Source organism: Anthonomus grandis, chromosome 5, assembly GCF_022605725.1.
Source record: "Anthonomus grandis grandis chromosome 5, icAntGran1.3, whole genome shotgun sequence".
Taxonomy (NCBI): domain Eukaryota; kingdom Metazoa; phylum Arthropoda; class Insecta; order Coleoptera; family Curculionidae; genus Anthonomus; species Anthonomus grandis.
This window is the reverse complement of record NC_065550.1, coordinates 12,911,904-12,924,652: the sequence shown is the minus strand read 5'-3', so window position 1 is coordinate 12,924,652 and position 12,749 is coordinate 12,911,904. Positions and strand designations below refer to the sequence as shown.

The window sequence follows — 12,749 nt, the reverse complement described above, 5'->3', positions numbered from 1 at the left end:
AGCGCATTACCTGCTGTTGATGAATACCGACGTCGTTTTCCAAATCGAAGAATTCCTAATCGAAAAGTTTTTCAGACAGCTTTTGCAAATGCTCAGTAAGCAGGAATGTTTCTAAGCGTAAGAATTAATTCTGAACGAGAGGCGAGACTAAAAAGAGGGAAATGAAGGAAATGTTCTGGATTACAAAAGAACTGCGATTAGCATTGCATGTGAACCTTTGGAAGACACTTAGGAAAAACGGTTTTGAGTTTTCCATATTCAACTGGTTTAACATCTTCAAAAGGGGTTATTATGGCTTAAGGTTTCAATTTTGCGAATGGATCCAACAAAATCGAGGCCTACATAAATACATTTTATTTAGCGATGAGGCTTATTTTACCCGTAATGAAATTAATAACCGACACAATGAAGGTGGTCAGATGAAAATTCTCATCCACCTTTGAACAAAACTTTCAACATCGAATCAGTGTTAACGTGTGGTGTGGAATGCTGAACGACCAGTTGTTTGGTCCTTTTGTATAAGATGAGCGTCTTACTGGAGAAGGATATTTACGCTTTTTGGAAGACCAGTTAAAACACATGTTGGATGATGTTCCATAACTGTATAATACTAATACTACTATACCACTAATACTAATTTTATTCTACTAATTGTTCGACACCGAACATTTTCAACAAGATGGAGCCTCGCCTCATTTTACTCGAGTGCGTAATTTCTTAGACAATCGTTTTCCTGATCGTTGGATTGGCAGAGGAGGACCTCAAGTTTAGCCACCGAGGTCATCAGACTTAAATCCACTGGATTATTGCCTCTGGGGGGTGGATAAAAGCTCTAGTATATGAAACACCAGTAGAAACCGTAGAAGGACACAAATTTTTAATGCTTCAAATATTATTAAAAACAATCCCCAAGCAATTAAACGTGCAATACGAGCGCTTAACAAACGTGCTGCAGCTTGCCTTCAAGTTGGTGGGGGTATTTCTGAAAACATTTTAAATTAGTGGAATTTTCTTTTTTACTAATATTTGTTCGGGTTGCTTTTAAAATAAAAAATCTTACAAAAAAACTTGATTGAGAATCGGATTATTACATATGGGTTAATTTATCTTATTTTGACCTTCTGAACATGTTCCCAAAATATTTCCCTTTCCTCCCGAAACACCCTGTATATAAGAAACAATATAATACAAAGAAACAAGGACCTGGAGAAGAAGCTACAGCCCCGGTAGGTACCATAATGCTACCAAGTGAAAAAATGATTGCTTTGGAACGAATTCGTGGAAATGCTGGGTGGAAATGACGCAACACTTTCAAAAATTATTGTTCTAGTGCAAAAAGAAGACAAGTTGGCAATGAAATCATGTGACAAAAAAACATTAGATGTAACTACTATTAAAATTTGATTTATTTAAAAAACACAAATTCATTATTTTATAAAAAAAAGTTTTATACTTTTGATTATTAATCCATGAAACTAATAAACTTATTAGGTAGGTACAGAATTTTATACCATCCCGTGGAAACAGCTAGTGGACTAGCAAATTGCCCGCTGGCAATCGACATGATATGCTACGTTCCTGGGCTGGGATTCTAAAATCACGACTCGATCTCGATACGATCACGACGTCGAATTCGATCGCGACTCAGTCGTGACGACAAGGGTGATTCTAAATTTCAATCGTCGGCTAAACTCGTTTTATTCGATTTGATTTAGGTTTCTTGGTATATATTTGTTATTTTCCCTAATATTTGACAGATGGAAGCGTCAATTGTCTTTTCTATTGATAAACACTAAGAATTTTCACTTATTTTGTTAATTTTTTTCGCCGTCGTGTTTTTTTATTTAAATATATGCCTATATTATTTCTTTAAAATAAAAAATTGTCGTTTAAAACCATCACTATCCATTGGAAAATCATAATTGAATTCATGGAAAATCACAAAAACTTGTGATTGTGTTCATCCACTTTTGGTATGTTTAAACGTTTTAATATGGCAACGTGTGCAATCAATAGGACCTAGAACACCAGGGAAATTGAATCTCTCTATAAATGTTAATTTAATAATTTCTCTAATCTCTTATATTTGAAAAATTAATGAATCGGTCAGCAAGGTGATTGTCAATAATGTCAGTAATTTTATGGATCCAATGACTTGTAGTTTCGCTAATTTCAAATTTAAAATCTTGTCCAATGCTTCTTTGGTAACAATATGTGGCATAAAATCTTGATATATGTACTAAAACTGCCTATTCAATGGTAACTCTATTTCCTCTGCCTCTATTATTAACAGAAGGTTGTGGAAAATAGGGTCGAATTAAATCTATTAGTTGTTGTGTTTAAGAAAGCTTCTTGATATACTAATGAAAACCTGGTATCATAGATAATATATATGTTATATCCGATTTTCCCACAACAAATGTCACCTTCACAAAGTCACCCAGTCCTTGGTTCTCACCGGATCAAATAACACTTATCTAAACCAGATAAGTCACTTCCCAGACGCCGGATCAGCAGACACCCACACACACGGTCAACCAAGATGCCTGTTCCCACTGAATCGGCATATTTTACGTATAAATAGGATAACAAAAACTATTGTATGAGATTTTATTAGATTAGACTCTTTAAGTTAAGTCATGATACTGTAATTTTTGATTTTATATAATAAAAATATTTTTTTAAAAAGTTAATTTTAAAATCAGTGATATAACAATTGGCGCAGTCGATAGTAGGATCTGACAACGTTGCTAGAACACGAGCATTCTAACTAGTAACGGTGGATCCCTATCCTTTAACAGAAAAAGAACCATAAAAGAATCCCGAAGTCATAATTCTTCACGTCCTGACGTCCTCACTCACGGCGAACTACGGAAGGAACACCTGGTGAAGCCCCTGGTAGTTAAATCGGCGTAGAGAACAAGACGATCAACTAGATGATTTCCTTACTGTAAGTACAATATTGAATCATCACGTGTTTATATTTTATTGTTTTATAATTTTATTGATTTGAATATTTAATCAAAGTTAGTCAAACTGCACGACTATTTAATATTTATGATTTGATTATTCTGTTAATCAGAAAAAGAGAAACTAAACTTCAATAAAAGAAGTATTTAAAAATTTTAAATAACAATACATTTATCTGTAATAACAAATAATTACTTTTTCAATTATTTTTAAGTTAAAATATTTACAAATTGCTTGTAGTTTTATTTTATTTACTATCGATTTATTGATCACCATGACAGACAACGATAATAATGTTGCGAATAATGCTGCAGAAATAGAACCATATAAACTATCAGAAATTTTCTCAATAATTCCTGAGTTTGAAGGAGATCAAATTTTTCTTCAAACATTTCTTAATGCTTGCGATTGTGCTTATAACATGTCCACCAGAAATCAGAAACATCTATTAGTAATTCATATCAAAAATAAATTACGCGGAAGAGCAGCACAGCTAATAAGCTCTAGAAACCCTTTATCATACTCAGAAATAAAGCATCTACTTAACTCTCATTTTGGTGATACTAGAGACCTATCCTCACTCATTCAGGACTTGCAACGCGTTAAACAAATAACAAACGAATCTCCTTTAACATTCCTAAATCGTGTTCAGACCTTAAATGCAAAAATGCATGCAAATATTCAGAAATCTAATTTGTCAACTGACGAAAAACAAGCACAAATAACCCTAATCGAATCAATGGCACTCAGTACCTTACTAACAGGATTAGAACCCAGAATTGGTCATATCATTCGAGCAAGTAACCCAAGAGATCTTTTAGAAGCCCAAGTTCGCATAAGACGTGAACTTCAACTGTCTTACTTTGAAAATCAAAAAGCTGTTAAACCGAACCCTCCTAAACCAATTTCTAATCAACCAATAAACAAAAGACCCAATCTTCAACCACCCAAATGTCATTCATGTGGCCGTATTGGTCATTATGCTAATGAATGTCGCTCACAACAACGACCAAATTATTTTCAAAATGGCAACAACAACAATTTCCAAAGACCCCTCTTTAATAACAATCAGCCTAATCCTATTCAACAAAATAGACCCAATGAACAAAGACCCCACTTTTCATCTTCTAACCCACAACCAAATAATTTTCAATCACGTCCTTCAGTAATACAAAGAAATCCAAATTTAAATCCCGACAAGTTTAGAGCCCATTTTGTCAATCACGATCCTAACTATGAAAATAGCTACCCTAATAACTATTATCAATCACACGAAAGATATGATTTTCCCTCAGAATTCAACCAATACGATCAATCAGCAGATCAGATCGATATCCAAAATTATCAGGATTTTCTATCCCTATCCAATCAAAACCACCCACCAGACCTTACGTCCAATATGACCCACGAATCAGAAAACCAGTCAGAAATGACAGAAATCCAAGACCAAATTCAGACATTGAATCTAGACGATTTCGACCCGTCACTGAATTTCCCGGAACAGAATTTTATGTAAACCCCCTTTTAACAGTCAATCCTAAAAACTTATACTACATTACAGACGCGACAAATACCTTAAAACTATTAATCGATACAGGTGCAGGTATTTCAATATTTAAAGAAAATGCCGTGAAAAATTTTAAACAACGTTTTCCCGAAAAAGTTTCTATCCAAGGTATTACCGCTGAAAAACTTCTTATTACAGAATCGACCCTTGTACCCTTTAAAGTCGGAGACCCACATAAAGTCTATATATACAATTTAGATATTGATTTTGACGGAATCTTAGGTCTTGATTTTTTGGAACATTATAAATGCACTATTGATTTAAACAACAAACAATTAATAACTTATTTTAAAACCGTGCCACTTTACAAAATTGAGAAATCTACAGAATTTAAAGAAGAGAGAGGAAGAACTCTAACTAAAAGAAATTATCCAAATAAAATTAATATTCCAGCCAGAACAGAACAAATATTCAAACTTAAATGCAATCTCTCAAATACAGACGCTATTTTATCTAGACAAGAAATCGAAAAAGTCCACATCCCTAATGCTTTAGTTCACATAAATACAAATGGTGAATTTTTTACGTCAATAGTCAATGCTAATGCTATCCCTAAAAGTATAGAATTTTCCGATATTCAAATTGAACCTTTTGTTTCACATACCCTACTAAATTACAATACTTCTGAAATTCAATCCAATTCTTCCAGCAATCGAATTAAGAATATCAAAAACCAACTTCGCACAGAACATCTAAACGAAGAAGAAACTGAACTTATTACTAATCTTTGTCTTGAATACGAAGACATATTTTATCTCGAAGGCGATATACTTTCTTTCACTAATGAAATCAAACATCAAATTGAAACAAATAATGCCAGGCCCATTTTCACTAAGTCCTATAGATACCCTCACGTCCATAAAGAGGAAGTAAAATCTCAAGTAAGCAAAATGTTAGATCAAGGCATTATCAGGCCCTCTATTTCCCCATGGTCCTCCCCAGTTTGGGTTGTGCCCAAAAAAATGGATTCTTCTGGAAAACAGAAGTGGAGAGTAGTTATCGACTACAGAAAACTTAATGAAACTACCGTGGATGATAAATACCCACTACCCAACATCTCTGATTTACTTGATCAACTTGGAAAGTGTCATTATTTCACTACACTTGACCTCGCATCTGGTTTTCACCAGATAGAAATCGACCCCAAAGACATTCCGAAAACAGCATTTTCTGTTGAAAACGGTCATTATGTCATCAGAATGCCGTTTGGTCTTAAAAATGCCCCGTCCACCTTCCAACGCGTCATGGACAATATCCTCCTTGGCATTTTAAATGAACGCTGTCTTGTCTATATGGACGATATAATCGTTTACTCATCCACAATTCATGATCACATTAACCGACTAACCGATGTTTTCAAACGCCTAAGGAAATCCAACCTTAAAATTCAACCAGACAAGTGTGAGTTCCTTAGAAAAGAAGTAGCTTACCTTGGCCATTTGATAACACAAGAAGGAGTAAAACCAAATCCCGAAAAAATTAAATGCATAAAAAATTTTCCAACATTAAAATCTCCGAAAGATATTAAGTCCTTCCTTGGTCTTACTGGCTATTATCGACGGTTTATCCCAAATTTCGCCAAAATTTCTAAACCATTAACAAGATTACTCCAAAAGGATGTACCTTTTGACTTTGATGCAGATTGCAGACATGCTTTCGACGAGCTCAAAAATGCGTTAATTTCAGACCCAATTTTAATATATCCAAATTTCGATGAACCATTCCTTCTAACCACTGATGCGAGTGCATATGCAATAGGCGCTGTCCTATCTCAAGGCCCCGTTGGCAAAGATTTACCCATTGCCTTTGCGTCAAGAACACTATGCAGTGCTGAAACAAAATATTCCACCATTGAAAGGGAACTCCTTGCAATTGTGTGGGCAGTAAAGCAATTTCGTCCATACTTATATGGAAGAAAATTTACTCTAGTCACTGACCATCGCCCTCTCACGTGGCTCTTTTCAATTAAAGACCCCGGAAGCAGATTAGCACACTGGCGTTTAAAGTTAGAAGAATATAACTACAAAATTATTCATAAACCTGGAAAAGTAAACAAAAACGCGGACGCCCTTTCTAGAATTAAAATTAATCATTTTCAAGATTGCTCAAATTTTCAAAAGAAGATTTCAATTTTCGCTTCAAACGAAGACGATTCTGACTCAACCCTAAGTGCTGATGAAAAATCAGATGAAGTAATAGTAGACGATAAAAAAATAACTGAAGAATATAATAATTTTGCCCATTTATACGAAACAACATCTTTAATTGACTACTCTAAAATCGAAATTTCAAATGAACAACTTTTAGAAAATACTCATAAAAGAATAGTCACCTTTTTTTGGCAAAACAAACTAGAAGAGCTTCATCATAAAATATTAGATGATATCTTTGAAGAAGACGCTAACTTTGGAGCAAACCAAATTAATATATTTTCTAGCAGATCTGTCAAAAATCGAAATTATTTAATAATTCCCCTTCCTTTCGACCCTGAAATGGTAGTTCAGCATTTGTTTTACGTGATTTATACGGGACAAAATAAATTTGATATGTCAATCACTTATTACGTCGAAAACCGCCTTGAATTACCTATTTTAGAAATTTTATCTTACGTTTTCGCCGACAAAGACATTAAAATCAAAATTTGCCAAAATCTCATTAAAACTCCCGACGCTGACGAAATTCCCCAAATTCTAGATCATTACCATCGCGGTAAAACTAACTTACACCGTGGCATTAATGAAACGACACGTCGAATAAAAGAAAAATACAATTGGCCAGGTCTTTCAAAAGACGTTGAAAATCTTATAAAATCATGCGAAACCTGTCAAAAAGTTAAAGCCTGTAGGAAAAACCTAAACAACCCTCTTGTAATAACCGAAACTCCTAAAACACCATTTGAACGTATTAATCTCGATATTTATGAATACCCAACTAGAAATTACGCACTGACCATAAGAGATGAACTCACTAAATTTACGCAGGCATACCCTTTAAGTGACAAAACTGCCAAAACAGTAATCAACACCCTTCTATTATTCTTTCAACATTATGGCACTCCCTTAAGGATCCATGCAGATTATGGCCGTGAATTTGACAATATCCTTATGAAAGATCTTTGCGAACTCTATGAGATAAAACTAACATTTTCTAGTGTAAGCCACCCTCAATCCAATGGCTCAATCGAAAGATTCCATGCAACTTTAGGAGAAATGATTCGGGCTAATCAAGCCGAAAATCCAAACGACCACCCTTTCAACATATTACCATATGCTGTTATTTGTTATAACAACACAAAAAATAAAACACACGGATTCACACCATATGAGCTTATTTTTGGGCATACGTCCTCCAGACCTCCTGAAACCATCTATAATGAAAAAGCTTTAATATCTAAATATGTACGAGACTTAAGCAATCGAATGCAATACTTCTATAAAGTTGCACGATCTAAAACTGATAGAAAAAAAGAAAAAGCTAAGGAACGTTTTGATCAACATCTTTCCCAAAACCCTCCAAACTATCAAGTAGGTAATAAAGTATATATTAAAGAATCTCAAATTGCAAATAAAGCAGCGAATAAGTTTAACGGACCCTTTGAAATTCTCGAAATTCTTAAAAACTCAGCAATTGTATTAAATCCCCAAACAAATCAAAAATCAAAAATAAATTTTGATAGAATGAAACCCTATCATGAGTAAATTCTCTTTCAGATTCTTCGGACTGTTTCCAGTCATCCTTTGCCAATATTCCATAACACCGATCAACAATACCATTGGAATCTTCTTTCACGAAGAATCAAAATTAAAAATTTCTAATAACAAATGGACCCTTCTTGTTTATAAAGATTTAGAACTAATAAAAAATACAATAGAAAATAATGATAAAATACTAAACAACCTGTTAAACACCCTCGATGAAGACGTACCTCGAATGTTAGCTTTTAAGACGGAAGTCCAAACTCACGTTAGTCTCCTTAGACAAATATCAAACTCCATAAATCAAAAATACTCAGACATTATGGTTGACACACGCAAATACATTTTTAGAGAAAAACGTGGATTAATAAACGGTATGGGATCAATTTGGAAATCCATAACTGGAAATCTAGATGCCTCAGACGGTGAATATTTTAATGAATGGATAGACAAACTAGCACGTGACGAACATGAACTAGAGAACCTCTTAAAAAATCAAATTTCCGTAACAACCTCAGTAATAAAGAACTTTAACGCCACCATCCAAAAACTTCAAGTTGACGAGGAAACATTTAATAAAGATATAGAGGAAATTAGGAATTCAATAATGGATATTTCTGATCAGCTTAAATACTACTCATCCCAAATCGCAATTTTAAACATTTGTGAATCATTAATGGAGAGTTATTCATTTATTGAAAACTATCTTAATGATGTCATAAATGCAATAACTTTCGCAAGATTAAAAATACTACATAGTTCAATCATCACCCCGCAAGACTTAATTGAGTCCTTAAAGCACATATCACAATCATTACAAACCAATAACCTTCCATTACCAATCTACACTTCTAGTGTGGCTCAATATCTCGATATAATAGAACTACAAGCATACCAAATAGATTCTAGAATAATTTTTGTTCTCAACATACCACTGGTAGATCCTGAAAAATATACTTTGTTTAATTTGTATCCAATTCCAATATTGGATATTCGAACAGGTCTTCATCATATTTTAACTACATCATATAAACACATTGCGCGAAATGATGATTCACTGTTGTATGTAACAATCCGGAACCTAGCAACATGTAAATCTCTTGGAGGAAGAACAAAACTATGTTCCAGTATTCTTCCATATCCAATAGACACAGACGCCATCTGTGAAGCCCAACTCCTCAGACAACTAAGTAATCTACCCAGGACATGCCAGACTTCCATAATACTTGCAAAAGATTACAACATCCAAGAAATTAGCCAAAACTTATGGCTAATAGCCGTTGCTGACCCTCTTCCCATAACAATCAAATGTGGCACCAGAGATATCGTCACGAAAATCACTAACAACAATACACTCTTGAAACTCCAACCTGAATGTAATGCATTTGTTGGCAGCACGAGAATCCACGCCCAAAAACAGATTGACACACATGACAACATCACTTATAGCAGTCATCCAGTTATTATACCCTATAGCTGCTGTGACCACATACCAGAAAAAATACATTTGCCCGATTTGAAACCACTTAAACTGAATAAATTGAACGTAGAGGACCTCAACATAGCACAACATAAGCTAAACCAATATTCTGACGAACTGGACCGGCTCATAAAGCAACCTTTTGTTAACAAACACATAAGCTGGTTTACTATTTTAACAATAATCTTGATTGTAGTATTGCTCATCCTCTACATCACCTGTAAATGCAAAAAACGAAGAAATCTCAAAATAGGAATCGCCACTTCAAGCGATGACTATCCTCCTTCACCACCTAAGCATCCAGGCAATACTTTTACCAGACAATGGAGGAAGATCCTCCCCAGAAGAAGACCAAGCATCCATATTGGAGATCTCGTAGAAGAGGGAGAAGAACTAGAGCTCAACCCGAACAAACAGATGTGTTAAAAAGTTGCTGTCACCCATCAACTTTTTTCTTAATGGGGGAGCTGTTATATCCGATTTTCCCACAACAAATGTCACCTTCACAAAGTCACCCAGTCCTTGGTTCTCACCGGATCAAATAACACTTATCTAAACCAGATAAGTCACTTCCCAGACGCCGGATCAGCAGACACCCACACACACGGTCAACCAAGATGCCTGTTCCCACTGAATCGGCATATTTTACGTATAAATAGGATAACAAAAACTATTGTATGAGATTTTATTAGATTAGACTCTTTAAGTTAAGTCATGATACTGTAATTTTTGATTTTATATAATAAAAATATTTTTTTAAAAAGTTAATTTTAAAATCAGTGATATAACATATATAATAACTAAAAATGCCTGGTATAACTATTGGTAAACAATAAATGAAACAAATACGTTTAAAAAAGGATGCTGTTACATTATGCACGTATTAAAAAAGGAAGAAGCTATATCGTCTGCTGTATACGATATACCCAAGCGTGTCGTCGACAAATCGTTAAAAACTAGGCAATCCGCAAGACACTCACGACTGAAAATTTTATTTAGAATCAGTCATATCGAGTAATCGTGTCGAGTCGTGATTTTAGAATCCCAGCCCTGATTTGGCTTGCAATCGACGATCGGTCACTAGCATCACACGACACACACATTTCATTGCCTGATGCCTGTTTTGACGGTTGACGGTTGACTTATTTATACTATTTACGATAGGAGTTTTTAAATTCCAAACTTTTTTAATATAATTAACTGCAAGTTAATTTACTTTATAAAGTATTAAGGAGTTCCTAATAAACTAGTATGGCAGATGAAGAATATGATGATAACGATGTAGCAGACGACTTCGATGACGATGTTGAAGATGACAACATTGAGGAATTGGAACAACCAGAGGAAGAAACTGATAACATTGATATTCTTCAACCAGGTTAGTTCTTTGAAGTCTTTTAGCCCACTTTACTAACATCACAATCTATTCAAGGTCAAGCAGGTGGTGGAGTTCCAAAAAATAAAAGAATCACAACAAAATACATGACGAAGTATGAAAGGGCAAGAGTGCTCGGAACAAGAGCTCTCCAAATCGCTATGTGTGCCCCCGTAATGGTTGAGCTTGATGGAGAAACAGACCCCCTCCAAATTGCCATGAAAGAGTTGAAACAAAGAAAGATTCCAATTATCATAAGGAGGTATTTGCCAGATCATTCTTATGAGGATTGGGGGATTGATGAACTAATTATCATTGACCATTAAGTTATAAATGAGTTTTTTTAATTGTAAATAAACCTTTTTTGTATGTAAGTAAATTTTCATTGTCATTTGATTTCAATAAATACTGTTCTTTAAGCTGAACTTATGGGACGGATGAACCAACTACTACTATATGATATACTATGAAGTAAAATAAAATATATCTTTAGTAAATAGGTATATGTCTAATATACAGAAATAAATAGTCTTAAATAAACACTTGATTATTATCATTCAATTTTTATGGTAAACTAAGCCAAAATTTTAATTGAGTGAGTTGTGGGTTACATTCTTCTTTTAGGTGGAAACTTGTTAAATTCCTGAAACCCCTGTAAAACAATAAATTCATGATACTTTTAAAGTTAGTCTTTGAATTATGTCTGAAATTATTCAGGTCTTACTTGATAAAGAGAACTCAAATGGTAAGAATAGATGATACTCTTGGTGACACTCTTCCAGTGTTGCAGGAAAGAGTCTTAACACCTGTATATTATTTTCCTATATTTTTATTATTAACTTATATAAATTTCCCGATGGATTCAATTGATGAGGATAAAGTAGTGTTTTGCAGATTCTTTGGCAAAGATGACTGGAAGCTAGCTTAGGGGCACTAAACGCTGATAAAATAATTTTATGTGGTTGTCTCGGAAAGAAAAAAAGGAGATATAAAATTCTATCAAGATTCATAATAATTGTTTTAGGAATCAAGAAAAACAGTAAAAAATTCATCAAAGCTATAATATGCCCTAGTTAATAAAAGTGTTTTGAAGTTGTGGAAACACAGAGTTTGCATCAAAATGACAGCAAGTGCCTATCAATAAATAAGCAAACCTTTTCAGCTATGGATTTGTGAAAGCTGCAAAATTCCAGTAAGTTCAACTGTTGGTAATGCTGACATGATAAATAAACTGGCAGACCTGACGAACAAATTGAATGATGGATAGGAAATACACTGCACTCTTGAGCAAATCTAATGAACAAATAGAATTAAACGCAAAACTAGAAAGAGATTAATAAGATCAAGGATTAACTTAATACCCAGGAGCAAAATACCTTAAATAATAATTTGATCATACAAGGTGTTCCACAAAGTCTAATGAAAATTTAAAGGAGGCAATTAACAAAATTGTAGAAAAGCTAGATATAGATATAGAGGACGCAGCCACTATGGAACCAATTTACAGCTTATAGATAGAGTCAGTAAGAGTACCACAGAGATTCATGCCTCTGAATGTCGACCTATAAAGGTAATTTTTTCAGATAATCAACAAAAATCTCGATTACTTAAATCAAAGAAAAGATTTACCCTAACATCAACCGACTTTGGGCTTGGAGATCA

The 12,749-nt window shown here is 34.1% G+C and overlaps 1 protein-coding gene across 1 annotated transcript; it reads left to right on the top strand.

Moving 5' to 3' along the window:
- Positions 1 to 10,799: 10,799 nt before the first annotated feature.
- On the top strand, positions 10,800 to 11,466 carry LOC126736274 (DNA-directed RNA polymerases I, II, and III subunit RPABC2). The gene is made up of 2 exons (XM_050440553.1): positions 10,800 to 11,090; positions 11,145 to 11,466. Exons 1-2 carry the CDS (start codon positions 10,964 to 10,966, stop codon positions 11,411 to 11,413), a joined length of 396 nt encoding a protein of 131 aa, XP_050296510.1. The 5' UTR covers positions 10,800 to 10,963; the 3' UTR covers positions 11,414 to 11,466.
- Positions 11,467 to 12,749: the final 1,283 nt, after the last annotated feature.

Excerpts from the sequence above, each read along its gene's own strand:
- LOC126736274 (XM_050440553.1), top strand. The coding sequence starts at position 10,964 with ATGGCAGATGAAGAATATGATGATAACGATGTAGCAGACGACTTCGAT. Across the intron at positions 11,091-11,144 it reads CATTGATATTCTTCAACCAG|GTCAAGCAGGTGGTGGAGTT; the intron begins GTTAGTTCTTTG and ends AATCTATTCAAG.